The sequence below is a fragment of the Zymoseptoria tritici genome, chromosome 2 (assembly GCF_000219625.1).
Source record: "Zymoseptoria tritici IPO323 chromosome 2, whole genome shotgun sequence".
In the NCBI taxonomy this organism is placed as follows: Eukaryota; Fungi; Ascomycota; class Dothideomycetes; order Mycosphaerellales; family Mycosphaerellaceae; genus Zymoseptoria; species Zymoseptoria tritici.
This window is the reverse complement of record NC_018217.1, coordinates 1275479-1294274: the sequence shown is the minus strand read 5'-3', so window position 1 is coordinate 1294274 and position 18796 is coordinate 1275479. Positions and strand designations below refer to the sequence as shown.

The 18796-nt window shown below is 54.2% G+C and overlaps 3 protein-coding genes across 3 annotated transcripts; 2 read left to right on the top strand and 1 right to left on the bottom strand.

Moving 5' to 3' along the window:
* Positions 1–6063: 6063 nt before the first annotated feature.
* Positions 6064–7873, top strand: MYCGRDRAFT_90621 (uncharacterized protein; the record flags this gene model as incomplete). Its single annotated transcript, XM_003855591.1, has 2 exons — positions 6064–6381; positions 6434–7873. 2 exons carry the CDS (start codon positions 6064–6066, stop codon positions 7871–7873), a joined length of 1758 nt encoding a protein of 585 aa, XP_003855639.1.
* Positions 7874–10734: 2861 nt separating this feature from the next.
* Positions 10735–12648, top strand: MYCGRDRAFT_107974 (uncharacterized protein; the record flags this gene model as incomplete). The annotated part of the gene is made up of 3 exons (XM_003855592.1): positions 10735–11153; positions 11206–12516; positions 12575–12648. The coding sequence occupies 3 exons, from the start codon at positions 10802–10804 to the stop codon at positions 12646–12648; spliced, it is 1737 nt and encodes a 578-aa protein (XP_003855640.1).
* Positions 12649–14142: 1494 nt separating this feature from the next.
* On the bottom strand, positions 14143–18288 carry MYCGRDRAFT_117732 (histidine kinase; the record flags this gene model as incomplete). The annotated part of the gene is made up of 4 exons (XM_003854825.1): positions 14143–15764; positions 15821–16007; positions 16109–17898; positions 18117–18288. Coding segments are annotated over 4 exons (3771 nt in total), but the record flags the coding sequence as incomplete, so codon positions are not given.
* Positions 18289–18796: the final 508 nt, after the last annotated feature.

Below are 18796 nucleotides of genomic sequence, written 5' to 3'. Positions count from 1 at the left end.
TTGTTTGTGCACAGAAGGTTACAAAAGCAGTAATGTTCTGATTGCCGGACATAACACACCTTGAGAATCGAAGCCGAGCTGTTATACTCAAGGAACTTGAGCAGGACACCTTCTTGAAGCGTTCCAGTGACCAAGCGCGACGTGTGAACAAGATGTGCAGATACCTCAACGAGAAAGCTGAATGAGGCTTGTGGACAAGGTAGCAGGATCTCTTAGGAGATCCAGTGATGTTGCAAGAACAGCTTAGCAGCATGTACAGGGACACCGTGAGGCATGTCGTCGAGACCATTTGGCGGATCACCCTCGCGAAGGCTTTGTCACTGTCTGTTCTACCTAGTATGCCCTGCTCTCGTCACCTACTACGACGACGCTGTAGACCCAAGACCGGTTGTCTTTGCAAAGGTGAAGCTCGAGGAGGTCCCAACATGCCATGTAGCCTGATCTGGTGAACGATTCGAGCAATCGCGGTGGGAAGCATGAGATATGGGAGAGCTGGTGAAATCTCGTGACCCACGACCTGGAGTGTCGGTCGAGGAGCTGCAATGCGTCGTGTCACATGCGCTCAAGCTGGCGCGGCTTACTTGCACTAGCATGTTCAAGGCTCTTGAATAGGCGTGGTCACCAGCGGCTAGCTCTCACAAGGGAGCACCAGCTGGGATGCCGTTCCTCCATGTTCCTGTCCATAGTCCGCCGAGGAAGACACAAGTGATAAGCGGCTGGCCGGATGGAGACGGCTGTCATAGTGAATACTCCACCTCTGAAGGCATAATGCGTGGGTCGGCAGGTTTGCTGCCAACCTCGCATTGCGAAGAGATGGCCGAGGGGCACAAGGACACGAATCGAGGCGGCCTGCAGGGACGCTGGACGGACAATCCATTAGATGTCTGGCTGCGTTGTTCTTTCTCGGGGGAGGCCGGCTGGCACATCCTAGTCGCTTGCCGGAGAGATTCACCTGCAGGCGGGCGTGCAACACCTGCGCCATGCGAATATGTGTGCGGCTAGCAGTGCGAAGTTGATCAGAGATGGGTGATCGTGGCGGAGAGTGGTAAGACACTCGGTCCTCGCCGGCCTCGTCCCCGCAGTAAGTCCAGAAACCCCTCACGGCTATGATGCGAATCTTGCCCGCTCGGAGGGTAGCACAAGAGAGGCCTTGTCACTATTTCAGGCGCGAGTCGCGAAGCACATTGCTGGACCCCAGACCGGTTGACCGGTACCCGCTCATGCCGGCGTTGATGTGCGGACCAACTCGTCGTCAATGATAAAAGAACACGAGAGTGATGAGACAACGTTCCCCGATATTGCTCGTGTCAGCCCATGCAACCGATGCCCTTGCATCCATGCTCATCACCACAGTGGCAGCTCGTTTACAAGTGCAGCTTGTTGTCATCGATCATCTCACCCATCACCGTGCTGAAAAGGAACAAGTTCAGTCCCGAAATGGGACATTTCCGGCGACACCAACTCAATTTTCCACGGCTATCCGTGGCAAGCACCAGGTCCTCACCTAGCAATAATGAGCAAGCAAGATGCATGGACTCTAACGAGAATGCGCCGTGATTCCAAAGCCGTCACGTTTGGTGACGCTGTGATCATGATCGCTTCCGAGTGCCTCCTGCCCCAGGAGAGCCATTCCCAATAGGCTGATGTCAATGACATTCAAGGAAGGGTGTCAGAATCAACTTTCTCTCAGACCATGCAGTTTCACTTGTGCAGGACAAACTGAAGAGCTAGGTAGCTAGTCCGCCTCCCACATTCCGCCGAGCGATCTTGACTACTGTACAGTACCAGTGCGCAGTGAAATCCAGGTCTTTCCTGCCTGGTTCCGCCGAAACTTTCAAATGTGGACATTGCGCCTCGCCGGCGTGGCGCCATGCTTCCTGGACTCAACAACACTGCTTTCGAAGTTTGCACGAAGATGATGATGATCAGACGAGCATGCACACGTCAAACGCAATGCGGATAGCCAATCGATGGTCGAACATGCGGCCGGATATGCCTGCGGCGTGCTAGCCCACAGCTGGGAGCCTGGGACGACATGCAGGCTCCATCGTGGAAAGCTTGTTGCGGTGCGATACGATGTGATGCGATGCAATGTGGTCCATGTGGGTGAGCTAGGAAGTAGAACCCAGCGCACTGCGACTCTGCCGCGCACTCTCCTGATCATCTCGAAATTCCCAAGACGGGAGGGCGCACGTCACGCTCATGTTGCTTTTGAGGACGCGAGGTTATGCCGTTGTGCCCTAGCTCCAGGAAGATCTTGGGCGGTCCACAAGTGCTTGCTACGGCTTACCGTTGATTGGTCGGAAAGTCTGGCATGGTACCGCAAAGGCGGAGCGCCGCTGTTGCGCGAACTCTCATCATCCGCTGCGTGCATGGTGAAAGAGCTAGGTTGTCGTTGGCCTGGCCAGAGCCTGAGCAGACCTTTCTAAGACGCGCAAGTCCACAGCAAATGCGGGCAAACTGGCAAGCACAGCTCCGCGACTATCGTAATCATGTCTGACAAGGACCTTGGGAGCGGCGATCTCCTCGCTTGTCGAAATCATCTCATCAGGTGGCATTCCATGATTCCAGTAGCGGAGCAGGCATTTGACCGGCCTGGACCTGTTCACCATTTGACTCATTTGACTTTGAACATGCGTGCACAGCGCCACCAGAGCCTTGATAGAATGTACAGATTGTACCTACTCCGCCAATCAACGCTCCACAGCCTCGGGATTACTGAGATGAACAAGAATGGGCTTGCCGCTTGACAAGGGATCGCATTCCGCTGGATGCCAGGACTCTCGCGGAGTTTTCTCACACCGCGATCATGCATTCAACCTGCTTCGGCACGCTGCGCGTCTGACACAGGATTTAGTACCACCGCCAGCAAATCAAATGGAGCAAGCCAGTGGGCCATCGCTTATTTTTGACTGGCAAGGTGGATCAGTCGGAGGTACTATACACCCACGCCGCTGTTTCTGCTGGCTGGGCCAGGCTGGCTTCGAGACAAGGCAAAGTGATCCGGTCTTAAGACATTCAATTATGAGCCACCAATTGGCATTCACATTCTGGACAAGCATTCCACAAAACCACGATCAAGTGAGGACAACGTGCATCCGGGCGCGGAACGCTCAAATCTCGATCCTGCTGAACGTGAAGTATTTTCTTCTGGATAGTTCGCTTAGTGGCGCATGTCTGGAGCTGAAGCTGTATTTGGCGGGTGAAAGGCCGAAACCCTCCTGCGTCTCATGCAAACAAGGCTGTAAAGTGGATGTACTGATCATCATCAACTTGCTACGTTGTCAGTATCGGGAGAACATGGGCTGTGATACCCATGGCTGGGCGGGAAGTGTATTCCTGCGAAGGAGACCAGTACGACCAACACGACGTGGTGTGCAGTGTTCGACGCAAGCGATGCTGGGTCTCACGTCTCGCTAGTGATAGTCCATCGGATGCCTGTTACGACCGACCACCACACACCCTGTCTGCGTCCGTCGAGACTTTTGTGGGACGTCTCGAGCAGAGCATGGCGCGTGGGTAACAAGATTCGAGATTGCGCCGTGGAGGGGTTGGTGAAGCTGCCAAAATGCCGGCGATCGCGGGTTCGTGTGAGATTCAGAAATTTCCCTTCGCCCCTGGTCTGATGCGAGTGATGAGAAGGTTGTGGGATGATGAAGGTTCAAAGAATCCACCGGTCAGGTAGTGTGAGATGGGCGCGGAGGCGTGCGAGAAATAGCTGGCGCCGAGAGTGCCGCTTGCAGTAGGTTGGCGAAAGCTGAGTCGTCCATCCTCGGCCGGGTCTCCCTTGGCGATCCATCATTCGTCGGCGCTGAGCCTGCGACGCGAAAGCTTCCCCGTTCCCATTTTGTCTTTGGATCGCATGTCGTCGTCACCTGCAGTTTGCCGGCCCATCGTCGACGTTGTAGACCCGCGATACCTTGCACTTTAAGCGGCTAGGAACATCGCAGACCGCTCTTGTGCAAGCGCAGTGGGTGCATGTGCTCCGCGGTGGAGCTGCCTTCCATCATGAGAGAGGACGGAAATGTCTCCCCTTGCCGACGATCAACGAGAATTCGTCAGCGTCACGAGGCGAAGATGGCTTTTCCGACTCCTTCGTGTACGGCACGGATTGATGAGGTACGTCCCAACTGCTGCGGCCAGGCTGTCCAACCCAGTCACGACTGTCCCATTACGATACATATGGGTACTACTTGTCAGCGTTTCAGCAAGGTTAAGCCTTGACCGTCTGCATGCGCGTTCTACTCAGCCCAGACAGTGGACGGAGTGAGTAATGGATGCATGGTATGTGCGATGAATGGGAATGGAAGGGGTGGTATGGATCGGACGGATGCTGATCGACACACCCCAGCGGTCGGCGAGTATAATTCTGCCGGCCACCGTGAGCTCGTCTGCGGTCGTGTTTGTAGTATGTCTGGCCTCCCCTATGCTAGCCCTGGACAAGTCTGAACTCTGGCACAGTACCAGTCGCGATAATCTTGTGGCCACCCTGCCGCAATGCGTGTGCGTATTCAATAAAACGGCGTGACCGCAGTCGAGACACCACAACAATTTAATGGCAGTGGTAGGACTGGCTGACCGAGATGTGCACTGACTTGGCCAGCCCGCAGGCTCTCGCCCAGCCCGAGCCCCGAGCGAGCCAAAGAAAGGCACAGCTCCATGGACGACGCATGGAACCAGCGCCAGTAGATTTTAATCACTAGCGTCTAGAGCCAGAAGCATGTTCCCCCCCTTCCTTCGTTCCCTCCTTCCTTGCCATCCGCATCCGCATCCGCATATCCATCCAGCCAGCATTTTCAATAATCTCATCACCCAAGAATGGCGGACTCCTGGCAGACAGGCGGGCTGGCCGGCCGGCCGTTGGCTCTTGTCACGCTTCAGGCTGCGCCCAAGCGTTGGTGCTTTGCTTCGTACCTCCGACGCCATCGGTCGCATGGCTGGCTCGCTATTATTACTGCCATTTGCTGCTCCATACCTGATACCTGACACTTGCCAACCTAGTCCGGGGGACCACTTGGCCGCTAGCATCATCATGCACCGGCGCGGCGTCCATCCTCATCGTGCCGCCGCTGCTGCTGCTGCTGCGTCTCGTCTCGTCGGGTCGGATTCGCGATGATGTGATGTGAGAGGCTCATGCTCACGACGGCGATGAAGCCTGAGCCGGAGCCTCAGCCGGAAAGCCTGGTCCTGCGTCTGGTCTGGTCTGATCTGGGTCTGGGTCTGCGCCTGCTGCCGTTGTTACTCCTCTTTTCCGCCCTCGTACCCTTCCATCTCCGGTCCGTGTCTTGTCTCGTCCTTTCCTTGCCCATTTGCCTTGTGTCGGTCGATCCCGTCCTTGGTCCGATGCGATGGTCTTGGGTGGCTCGGGTCAGTGCAAATCATCAGTCAGGCTAGCTCCAAACTCCAAGGTTGCGTTGCTTGGTGGAGGTGCCACTTTCCCTTCCCATACCTGACTATCTTACCGCATCGTATCGTAAGTTTTGCCCGCCCTCGCGCATGCCTCTGCACTTCACTGCCGCCGCCCTTGCGTGGAGCTGGAGCGAGCGAGCAATCAATCAACAACGGCTGTCGCCGCCGCTTCCGTTGGGTTGATGCCTCTTCGGTAACTGTCTCTCTCGCTCTTTCCTTGGTATTGCTCTTGCTCCGTTATTGTCCTTCTCATTCACTCCACCTCACTGGCGCCGACAACCTTCCCACCACTTCTGCCTCCTCGACCTCGCTACACTCACCTCGACTTCGCTGTCCTCTTCCATCAGCTCACTTCACTTCGACTCACCACTTCCTCTCATCATCGACCTTCCCTTCCCCCCGTCATCTGCGCCTGGCTTTCTTCCAGTGCAAGACACACCTGGATCATGAACACATGAGCAACTCAGCTGCGGTTCACTTCACTACGACAGCAGTATGACCACCACGGCATATAACGAGCCCATTCGTTTTAGAGATCCTTTTCGCATCTCCAAAAAGCTCTCCTCTCCTCCCTCCTCAAAGAGCTTCCACCACCTCTCACATCGATCAACTGGCCAACTCGCTTTCGCCAGGCACAGAACGCCCTCACCCGACATGAACACTGCTCCTCAGACCCACATATCAAACTATCAACGTCAAGAGCATGGAAACTTCAATGGAGATATCACCAGCACTCAGCAGACACAACGTTCACAAGTACTGCCGCCATACCCGCCTGTCGATATGAGCTTTCATACACAGGAGAACATACGACCTGTGGTGTCAGGCACATCCACTGCTCGAACGTCACCTGCGAGACCAGTGTTTGTTGAGGAGAGAAGACGATCACACGCCAATGCAATTGCGTCCAACTTTCAGATCCCTCGTGATGTGAACGACAGCGGTGGAAGCCTGGCTGAACTAGCCGCTCAGGTGAGTGTCAGTCCAGAGGCTCGAGAATTGGATCAGCTCTAATTGGCAGCAGATCACTTGTTTGTTCTGGTTTGAATCCTCTGACGTCCTCCAAAGAGTCGCGGACTCACCTGTTGCGATTCACCCGACGAAACCGCTATCCGCGGATGCGAAGCCTACCACTGGGTTCCGGAAATGGGTGACGACAATACTCTCCACAACATGCGTAGCACAAAATGTGGTCCTACTTGCTCTGTTGTTCATTTACCGGCTGAAGAAGCAAAATCCAACTGTCCGCGGCAAGCCTGGAAGTGAATACAGGCTGTTGACGGTGGCGTTGATGCTCGGCAACAAATTCTTGGACGACAATACTTACACCAACAAGACCTGGGCCGAGGTATCTGGCATCAACGTTGGTGAAGTGCACATCATGGAGGTGGAGTTCTTGAGCAATATGAAGTACTGCCTATTCACATCCGAGCAAGACTGGACAAGCTGGCTTGCACTGCTGGGCAAATTCGCCGCATTCTTCGACGAAGCCGCTCGACCACAACAAGCAAACCTGCCAGTGCCAATTCTACCACCGGCGTCTTCTCTCCATGTTCCGATGGCCCTCCCTTCACCGCCAGTATCGAACCACGCCTCGCCTCCGTACAACCCGGACCCTGCACCGCATCCAGTGGCTCAAAGCATGGTAGGACAGCATGGACCGACTCCAGCTCCATCTCCTCTTGGTCCGTTCGGTGAGGTCATTCACGCACCGTCACAACAAGCGTCCAGGAAACGAAGCCGTGACGAGTCGACGACTGACCTGCCCGCGAAGAGGATGATGCATGGATACCAAAATTATACCTCACCGCACCGCTATTCGACAATGGCGCCGCAGCAATATCCTGGACAGCCCGTTCCCCGTCTCACGCTGCCCAGTCTTTCCATACCGCCTCCTCAGTCGTCCAACAGTGGACCTCCACATCTCTCGCAGAGTCACCAACTCCCTCCGTTGAACGTGCCTGCCAGAGCGATGGCGATGGTCTATCCTCCCACGAATGCTCAGGCACAGAGCTCTCAGACGCCTACATCGTATGCTTCGTCCTCCCACCAGCAACCGCCACCGCCACACTCGCAGAACACATCACGGCATACGAGTCCATACGCCGACACGAATGGAACGTCGCCCTCTGGCACTTTGCCACACTCGGCTTCATCTCTTCAGGCACCCACTCAGATCTCACCATCGTACTTTCTTCAACAGCGGAATTCCCCATACCGACCAGTGCACAATGTGTCAACCTTGTTATACCCGCCACCATCGGGCTCAATTCAGAGTCGTCCGATGAACATTGAGCTGAATCAGATGCACTACCAACCGCTGGGCAAGCCGACTCAACACACCGGTCGCCTCCCATACGTGGGCCAGAACCTATGGCTCGATGGCAATCACCCACAAGAAATGACGCCGATTCACCGATGGCTTCCAAGTGCTCATCAGCAGCACGTGATTTCACCGCAATAGAATTGCTGGTGATCACTACCCGATTGGAATCCACATTTCGACTCTTTCTTCTGATTTTGTTTGCGTTATAGCGGGGGTACACTGGCGTTTGCTGGCGTAGCGGGCTTTCACAGAGAGCTGCAGCCAGGCAATGAGGAACGAATTTTGCATCATGACCGGCGTATGATGAGAAGTGAGCCCGGCGAGGCTACGCGAAGAATGGCGGAGAACATGATTGTGACGAGCGAAAGGCCTATAGCTAAGGCACGGAAGACATTTCACCCTGTCAAAGCAGTGGAAGTCCTCTCGACATTGAATGTGAAGAGACTCATATCTCCTGTCCAAGTGCCTTCAGTCGCAACGTCTCGTTTCGTTATCACACACACAATGCATGAGCGTGTTTAAAACGACAGCATGACTAAGACGAGGGTAGTCTTTAAGGTTCACGGAGTATTGACATGACATCTCTCTCCCCTCTCTTATGTTCTGACCACTGAGAATCTGCCGAATCTTAACAAGAAAGCCACCCCTTCAACCGCATGATGTCCATTCTTAGCAACGCGAGGTGCATGCAGTGTGACGCTGTTGGATCACAGCCGCCCAAAGCTCGGCTCTGAAACGGACCCTCCACGTTTCAAAGCCCACTTGTGGTTAGGCCGGAGAACCCTTTCCACCTGCGATACCTCACCGGTGCACTTCATTCGCTCCTCGATCGTTCCACCGTCGTGCTCTTCCCATGCGGGTGGCCTATGGCGGTCTCAGGTGCTCCGCGTCGCCACGGAGTGGTCGCCGCTCACGCGATGACAGTGATAGGTTGAGTGGTCGGAGGCCCAAAAGTTCGAGAAGGTGAGATCTATACACGCCTATCTTCTTTCCCGCTCTTTCACATTGCTTGATGTTTGTATCGTGGCGCAGGGAGAGGTGTACGTTGACTGCTGCTGATATTAACTGTCGGATCACATCGCGTTATCGTCGACGCATGCAGGGTCAGCGTTGAGTCGCTATATCGGGTCACAAGGAGGGAATAACGCAGGTCGCGTAATTCCTTTGCTGCTCTCTGCTTCGTGTTTCGACGACAGAGGCCATCATCGTTCCTTCGGACTGCGTATACGGCTTCTCTCCCGGAAGGAAACCTGCCTAATTTGTCCACCCCGGCATAATATTGGGATCGCGGCTGGTCCGTAATAGTCGTCCTTTCCATTCGCCTCACGGGTCTGGTTCAATCGAGGAAGGCATCGAGATACGCTCCCCAGACACGGATTCTTCGCTTTGGAAAGGACTCTCTCTTTGCGGATCGGCGACCAGGCGACCGGGCTGCCATCCCAACACGCTTGCCGTGACAACGAAGCCGGGACATTTTCAACACAACGAACCACAAGGAAAATCAACAACACCATATCTCAAGCATGCGATACTCAAGAACAATCCTCTTCGTGCTGCCGCCGGCACTCCTGGCAGCCAAACTACAAGATTTCCAGCCCAGGATCACCTCCCTTGGACCTCAATGCAATGCTGCATACAACCAGGAGGTCAGCTCATGCTCGAAGACGGATTTTGACCCCAACGGATTCGGATGTAGTGCAGACTGTCTGGAAGGTCTGCAGACACTGATTCCGACAGTACGCGCAGCTTGTGCGAGCGAAGACTTCGGCGATGGTCCGAATCTGGTTAAGCTATTCATCCAAGGTACTGGGCCGCAGACTTTGTGCAAAAACTACAATTCACTCATCGCCTCGATATCGGAGCCGGCGACACAGCCTGCCACCTCGTCGGCAGCACCTTCAAGTAACAGTGACATCGAGAGCGAAGGCACAAGCGCACAAGTAACCAGCACATCAAGCTCAGAAGCATCGGCGACGGCATCAACGGACAGCGAAACCACTTCCGCAAGCTCTTCACATTCGACGCAAGCATCCACAACTAGCGATCTTCTAACGGACTCATCGAGCACCGCCAGCTCGACTACTTCATCAACTACGAGCACATCAAGTCGAAAGAGCGACAGCGGCGGAGGCAGTCCATTCGATACCCCAGCCGGTTCCGAAGCATGTGGCATGAGAGTCTCCATGCCCACGGCGACAGGGATTTTCATACTGCTGGTATTTGCTGCGATGGCGCGGTAGTCATGAGCAGTGGCGGAGGGAAGCAGAGCCAAGCCGTGTTTGAAAGCATCCAGGCGCAGTGAATGATCAGACAACCAGGGAGGGGAATGTTTCAACAGCGTTTTAGCGAGCTGTCATCGCACGGACCGATGAACCGACAGTATCAGTACCGCAGGGAGGGAACATTCACAAGATTATTGGCGCGTGGGAAGGCCAGCAGAAAGTGACTGCCGTGTCGGGCAGGAACGTGTATATCAGGACCTTGTACGAATATGGTCCGGGTGCGGCGTAAAGGGAGCTCATCCGGTCGAAGGGCATTCCTTTTGAGAAGCTTGATGTACATAACAACGAGTATCCGTATCAGTCGACAGACATCGACACTCTCAATCATTTGCATAGCCTTCGAGTGCGTTGACACCTGCTTGCTCTCGACGCCAGCTAGTGTGTCTTGGGCAATTCTTGTTTGCCAGCCCCATCCTGCCGAGGCGTCTCGTCAGCGATTCAGCTGGAGACATTGTCGTCACGATAAGAGTTGTTGAGGCTCGTAACAGGAACCACGGAGGACGGGTCTCGAATTGATCACTGTCTCTACGCGTGTGCGAATATCAATCCTCCGTCACATTCATCCATCCAGACAACACCCAAAGACTCAGATCAGTCTCCAATCCGGCAAGCCCAAGCTCTGAAGCAGATCTGACGCTAAAAACCTTAAATCACGAATCAAGCGACACAACATCTCACGCATCGGTCCGGCTTCTTTTTCTCGTTATCAGCCAGGAGAACTTCGACCTCGCCTTCCTCTTCGCCCTCGCGATCACCCTCTCCATCCTCCTCTCTTCGACCCGTCATGGCGTCCAGAGCTGCCGTCCGACCGCTCGCGCAGCTGACTGCCGCCATTGGGCTCAAGCAGACGGGAAGCCGTGGTTTCGTGACAGCTTCACGATCAGCCTCATGGCCATTGCGACCTGCGAGAGCGCAATTCAACAAGTCACAGCTACAGACCAGCTTCCGAAGAGGTGTTGCCGACACTGCAGCGCCGGTCAAGAAGCGCAGATTTCGATTCTTCCGATGGACGTGGCGATTGACATACTTGTCGCTGTTGGGTGGGCTGGGATATGTTGGTTACGGAATCTACATCAACCGGAATCCTGTTGAGCAGGCTGAACCTGATCCGTCCAAGAAGACTCTGGTTGTGCTCGGTAGGACACGAGGTTTGCGCAATGCAACGACGAGATGCTAACTCACAGACAGGCACTGGCTGGGGCTCTGTCTCTCTGCTGAAGAAACTCGACACCGAAAACTACAACGTCATCGTCATCTCGCCGCGAAACTATTTCCTCTTCACGCCTCTCCTACCGTCATGCACGACTGGAACGATCGAACACCGCAGTATCATGGAACCGATCCGCAACTTCCTACGACACAAGAAGACCGCCGTCAAGTACTACGAAGCCGAGGTGACCAAGATTGATGCAGAGAAAAAGATGGTCTACTTCAGCGATGACTCCGACGTCAAGGGCTCAACATCTATCAGCGAGGTTCCATTCGACATGCTGGTGGTTGGTGTCGGCGCCGAGAACGCGACCTTTGGTATTCCTGGCGTTCGCGAGCACGGTTGCTTCTTGAAAGAGGTGGGTGACGCACAGAAGATTCGCAAGAAGATCATGGACTGCTGCGAGACTGCTACTTTCAAGGATCAATCACCGGATGAAGTCAAGCGTCTGCTGCACACCGTTGTAGTCGGTGGCGGTCCGACTGGTGTGGAGTTTGCCGGTGAGCTGCAGGATTTCTTCGAGAACGACCTTCGCAAGTGGATTCCTGAAATCAAGGACAACTTCCACGTTACACTCGTCGAGGCACTTCCCAACGTTCTGCCATCCTTTTCCAAGAGCCTGATCGATTACACCGAGCAAACTTTCAAAGAGGAGACCATCGATATCCGGACAAAGACAATGGTCAAGAACGTGACTGAGAAGTACATCGAGGCCGAGTATGTGGATGCGAACGGACAGAAGGTGCTCGAGAAGATCCCATACGGCCTGCTCGTGTGGGCCACCGGAAATGCTCTCCGACCTCTCGTCAAGGACCTGATGTCGCAGATTCCTGCTCAAAAGGAGTCCCGCCGTGGACTGGCCGTGAACGAATATCTGGTCGTCAAGGGCACTGAGAACATCTGGGCGGTCGGTGACTGCGCAATAGCCAATTATGCACCCACTGCTCAAGTCGCCAGTCAGGAGGGCGCTTTCCTTGCACGTCTGTTCAACCAAATGGCCAAGACCGAGGAGATTGAATCTCAGCTACTATCACTGTCTGAAGCTCAAGGCAATGCTCCCAATAAGGAGGCCCGCCAACAGGCTTTTGAGGACATCAAGGACCTGCAGAAACGGTTGCGCCGCGTCAAGCAGATGGGCCCATTCGAGTACTCTCATCAGGGTTCCATGGCGTACATTGGAAGTGAAAAGGCTGTGGCCGACATCAGCTGGTTGACTGGAAACCTCGCCAGTGGTGGTCAGCTCACGTACTTGTTCTGGAGATCGGCGTATTTGAGCATGTGCTTCAGCTGTAAGTTCGACGTCGCGATGGCTGCGAGATGGTACACAAACTGACATTTCTTTCGCAGCTCGCAACAGGATTCTGGTCTTCGTGGACTGGTTCAAGTCCTACCTCTTTGGCCGCGATGTGTCACGAGAGTAAACGCCAGCCTTCCACATGTGCCATGCATATGCTGGCAGCCCATACATACCTGATTGAGACCTGATTGAGACCTGATACATTAACTGGGGATGTCAACGAGCGGCGTTGGTCCTGGGCGATAGGACGGAGGACGACGAGTGATACACCGAACACGCGACGAAGCGATAGATCTGTTTGAGTAGCGGGACAGGATTGAAGTTTTAGCAATGCAATACTCTCGAGTCGAGTTGCTGACTGCTGCTGAAGTCATCTTTGAGGAGTGTCCCTGGTACCTGTCTATCTATGCCGAACGCCTAAAGTCTCCCCTTTCGCCGCCGAATAACCTCCGTGTCTTCTTGCGGTATGCTTCCCCATTCCCTCTCGATCTCCTTCGCTTGCGCATCTGCATCTCTCGGCAGCCTGATCAACCCATCCTGTGTAATCGTAGCCACATGCCCCCCTTCCGGATTCCAGACCCGACTCACGAACAGCCCTCTCCCGTTCGTATACCTCGTCGTCCAGTCCTCCTTACAAAACCACTTCGCTTCTTCCGGTCCGACATCCTCAGCGAACATCAGTTCCTCCGCTCCCGAGTGAAAAATGACCTGATGCACCAGACTCCCCAGTCCCGTGTACAGATCTCCAATACCGTACGCATTCCCCACGTGAAATAGACTATTCCGATCTGAAGCGTACAGCTGTGCACAGAGATGCATATTGGGATCATCCTTGGACATGGTGCCGATGGAGCGGTAGAAAACCAGTTGCCGCTTGTCGAGAGGATGCAGACCACGGTTATACGCCGTCAAAGGGAATGTACTCGTTTCCATCGTGCGGAGGAGGCATTTGTAAAGTCAGACTTTGCACAATCAAGGCACGCTTGGTCTCATTCGATCAACGGTAGGATGGACATGCAATGTACAAGTGGTCTGGAGTCTAGTCAAGTCTCTGATGTCGAGCCTCGGTTCGGCTGAGGTTGAATCCCATGGCCGAATTGGGAAGGTACGGCGCAGATGAAGCTGAACAATGTCCAAGATGTGTATCTTTGTGTATCTGGAGGAGGCAAGTGAAGAACGTCCTACTTACAGGCGAGACGTACGAGCAGCTTCACGGAGGTTACACTTGATCCAGTGGAATGTAAGCCACCAAAAGGAAACGTCTTATTGGAAGGACTCTATCGTCGTTGTAGGACGGATTGCGATGCCTCTCTCCCCGACCTTGCGCGCATTCTGAACCCTATAGGCTTCGCTCGCTTGGCTTGGACGGTGTACTTTGAGCGGAAGCACGGAGGGATGTAGCCGATGGCCTCTGAATGTCCTGGAAACGCTCTGTCGACGAAGTTGACTGAAAGACTTTCGGGGGCCCGGCGCACAAATACCAAAGAGGAGTGAGCAGGGTGCAGGCCATCTCTCGTAGGTATATACACGTATTGAATCTAGGACACATCTCAAGCTCGACCGCAGTGTACCGCGATTCTGCAGCCTCATTTTGGTGCGCCACACTTCGACGCGTTCATCAAGGCCTGTCTTCCTCCCTCCAGTTGTCCAACAGTTGCCCGACGCGCTTGAAAGAGCATGGCTTCGTCATGTACACATCAACTCCAGACTTCAAAGCCTCTGCCTGATCGCTGCCCTTCGCATTCCCCGTCAAGGCCACCACAAGCGCAGGTTTGGGAGGCCGAGGCCCACTTTCGTCAACCGGAGTTTTGTCACTGTCCCTCCGGCTGGCTTCGATCCGGCGGATGCAGCGTGTGGCTTCAATGCCATCCATGACGGGCATGGATATGTCCATGAACACAATATCGGGCGCGAAGGAGTCAAACACCGTGACGGCTTGCGAGCCGTCTTCCGCGAGTTGGCAGAGATCTTCTCCGTAATGGCGTTGCTTAACAAACGTGTGAAGCAATTGAAGGTTCAGCTTATTGTCGTCGACAAGAAGAAGCCGTGGCCTGCGGGTTTGAGGAGACGAGGGCGCGGTCCAGAGATCCGTGGATCCAGTGGTCGTGCTGTGGAAAGGGGCTGCTTGGGACGCTGAGTTAAAGATCTCCATTTCGGATTTCTTTTTCTCGCGCGGCAGCGAAACAAGACTGGTAGCGAGTTCTTCACTATGGCCGGAGGTGCTCACCAGATGTCTGGAACTCAAAGCTGATTCTGTCCCTGGAGCATCTCGAGAAGCACGGCTATCCTCGGTCTTGCCTTTGTTCTGTTCTCTTTCCAAAGTCCAGGTAAATGATGGAGGCGATAAGAATGCCGGCCTATCCTCATACTTCTTCTGCAGAGGTTGGGTATTCGGCGAAATAGGAGACTCGTCCTGACGAGTCTCCTGAGGCTGACCTCTACCCTCACTGCTGTTTGGGAACGGGAAGCCACCATCTGTTCCAGCGCTTACTTCCTTGAAATGTTGCTTGGAGGCTTCCAAAGAGCTCCTGAATGGTATTCGCTGAGACGATGAACCACGTCGACTTTGTTGAAGATGTCGGTGCTGAGTGTCATTTATACTGCCAGCTACACCAGAATAGTCGGTGTTTGCACTGGCTCGTGAGGATGCTCGGGAATTGCCTGGGCTCTGCTCGCTGTTTCTTGCGGAAAAGTATCTACAATGCGGCGAGAGCGCACGTTGTGCATCCGTAGGCTGGTTCAAAGACTTCTCAAGTGCCCGGCTGAGCGCTTTGGCGAGTTTGTGGGGACCAAACGGCTTGCAAACCGCCTCGACTTGACTACTGCGGATATCTCTCGACATGATGGCTTGTCGAGAGGGATTGGCGCAAAGAATGATGATGCTTTGTCGGGAGAGCGTTTCCAGGAAGAGCGGTCGCTGGGCGAGTAACGTAGCTAAGTGCATCTCATCCACTAAAAGGATCTGAGCCGGAATGTCGAAGTCCCATGTCTGCATTACAGGCCAGCCGAACCATCCGGTCAAGTATTGGGCAAGAGCGGAGTGAACGGCGGCGGCGCCTTGTGTCTGACCAAAGCTGTCAAATTCCATAGCAGGTTCGTAAATGGCAGTCTGCGGTGGGGCCTCTAGGGATTGAAGCTCAGAGATGATCGAGTCCTTCGTGAAATGTCCAGCAGTTTGAGCTCTAGAAGAGGGGCTGGCAGTTCGACCACGTGTGACGCCAGATGTTGTTTTCTTCATCGCTGTGAGACGGGGTCAGATCATGGATGTCAAAAACGACGTTTCGTTTCTTACTCACGTATAGTGACCACCACGACAGTGCCAACGTTGACGATGGACTTGATGTCAATCTCACCGTGAAGCATATTGACAATCGCTTTGACAATAGGTAGGCCAAGCCCAGTACCTGCTGCTTTGGCGTTCTCTTGGGCAAAGGGGGTGAACAATTTAGTCTTGAGATATTCTGGGGACATGCTATGCCCTGTCTGCAACGGCGAAGTATAGAAGTCAGCCGATGTTTCAGACATTCGTGAGGGTTCAAAGGCTTTCAAGACATGCTCTATGCCTTGCATACTTGGGTACTCACGTCTTTCACAATGATCTTGATGATGGACGGCGTTTCCTCTGCAGACCTGGCCGACGGATCCGCAGATCTTTGAACGCGAGACGTACGTAGCGAGACAGTGATGTTCCCGTGCTTGGTGTACTTCAGCGAATTGCCGAACAAATTCATCACGATTCGCCGAATCGCTCCCGGCTGAGTCGAATAGTACCAGTCCGTCGTGCCTTGAATGTCGAGTATCATTTCGACCTGCGGTCTCATGGCGTTCAGAACTCGCTTCATGCTGGGTCGTACCCCAACATCATGCAATGTTCCGTTGAACGATGGAGATGTATCGTCGAAGTCCATGTGTGTCCGGACCTTGGCCAGGTGGGCCATTGCTAATCCATCGACAACCTCTTCCGTCAATAAAGCAACATCAACAGACTGATCCGTTACAAACAGTGGCTCCTGGCGTAGATTGGTCGTGGTAGGCATCTTGGAGTCCCGGTGCGCAGAATCATTCGATGAAGAAGCAGAGGCTCGTCGTATGTTGCTCACTTTGTTGTAGTCGAGTACCATTGAGATTGTGTCAAGCAGTGTGTGGGCGCAGGCGTCCATGGTGTCCACACAAGACCTTTGAAAACCATCGCAGTCCGTCGATTGCAATAACTCGATGGAGGCCAAAATTCCGTGCAGCGGACTTCTCAACTCATGAGAAACGGATCCAATGAAATCGCCTCTCTGCTCGTCGGCCACGAAAGTCCCGAGGCGGACCATCTCGGCTTTGACAACACTGCAGAATGATAGCATGGGAAGATAGTCCATCTCATGCGAGAAAACGCGATATCGAGAGGTGGTGAAGGCGAAACAGGAAGTCCAACGGTTGACATTGGCGTGGAAGATGGGAATGAAGATGACTTGTTTCGCATCCGGAAATTGGCGCCGGATGAGGACCATTTCATACAGTTGAGCAGAAAGTGCACCGGAAACGTGGCGACCTTCGTAGTCGAACAAGGTAGTGCCTGTGTTGTCTGGGATATTGTACAGGCGGCCTCGTGGATGTCTCCTGCACATGCGTTGCAGTTCGGGTGGGGTCAAAGTGACCTTGAAGGTAGTGTCTGCACGGCCGAAGTTGGCTGGCGGGCGACCGCTGGATCGGTTGATGGACGCTGCGCCCAGAACAACACGCTCTCGTATAGCACCGCTGTACGCAGATCTTGCTGCCCCGACACCTGTGCCGGTGACAGACTCGAATGAGTTTCGCTGGGGCAGTTCCATACGACGTGGATCGCCATAGTCCGAGCTAGCACTGAGCACAGTCGGTCGTGCATTGTCTGCGAGTGCATTCGTATCGAAGAGCACTACGCCGCCTCCTGCGTGAGGCTCCAGATCGAGAGCTTCTCGCAAGAGGTACGCCGCTCGATCGAACACGCTCTGTTGGCCTGCTTCCGTGGCGCTTGGCTTCGAAGGACTGATTCCCGAGCTAGATGACCTCGCCTCACGCGAAGCTTGTCGCCCCCGTGATTCCTCCAACTCCTGAGACGGCGCAGCGCCGTTGCCAAGCCCGCGCGCTATACCTTCGAAAGTCTGTTCACGACCTGGTTTGACGGATGCAGAGTCGGTCTGTGTGCTCTGAATTTGATCAGCGCTGGAGTGAAGCCCAGCTACGGACACATCCACAGTCTGATATGCAGCAAATCGGGGGTTGCATCCGGTCGTGAGCGTGGATATCGATCCTGAAGGCAAACCGCCACTGGACTCGACAGCAGATGACTGACGAGATAGATTAGGAGTCAGCAGCTGTGAAGAGCCTGCCAGATTCGAACCTTGGCCTGCACGAGTCTCATCATTGTAGCTGTGACTACGCCGGGTGCGGAAGCCTCGCTCAAGGCTGATGAATTCAGCCACGCACCAATTCATACGAATGGCTCGCTGCTTTTCGTGGGATTCTTTCACTGTTTTCATATGCGCGACGATATTGTTGGCCAATGTGTGCAGAACTGTGGCATGTCAACAAAGCGCCAATGGCCCGCATGGTCCCTCGACGTACCCTTCATTTGGCGCGTGTCCATATGAGGCCGCGGACGGGAATCCAGCAAAAACAATGCTCCGATGTTGATGTTGTTCTCTGTGCGTAATGGAATTCCAAGATAGTAGCGAAAGCGTCGCTCGGACCTAGTGTAGATGCTTTGCCAGCGTGCTTCGGTGGCCATGTCAAGGACCTGAAAGACCGATCAGATCAAATGTATCATGAGTGGCTCGAGGCAACACATTGGACAAGCTGACCTCGTAATATGCAGGTATTTCGCTTCCGTCGTCAGCAAGGCGTGGTGCGTGTGCAAGCGTCCATTCCACCAGACTACCTTTGCTGGGCACGCTGATATTGCCATACTATAAGTCATCGTCGGCGTGCTCAAAGTCTTTGTGATCCTCCAGGTCCATCGTTTTGGTAGCCTCTGCCACGAAGTATGAGCTGTCTCTGTCCACAAGTCCGATCAAAGCCCGCCTGACATTGAGGCGATAAGCAGCGAGCTGAGCGTGCGCTTGGAGTACCGTGTCGGGGTATGGTAGGTAGAGTGACTGGTCCTTCACTTCCTTCGGTGGTCGGTAGTATTGGTATAGCTCCCTTGCCCTCTCTTCTCCAACGTCCTCGGGCTCAGTATATGCATCGCCCGCTTCACTGAGAGAAGCGGCCATCGCGTCGAGGGAATCGTCCGGTCAGAGCGCGAT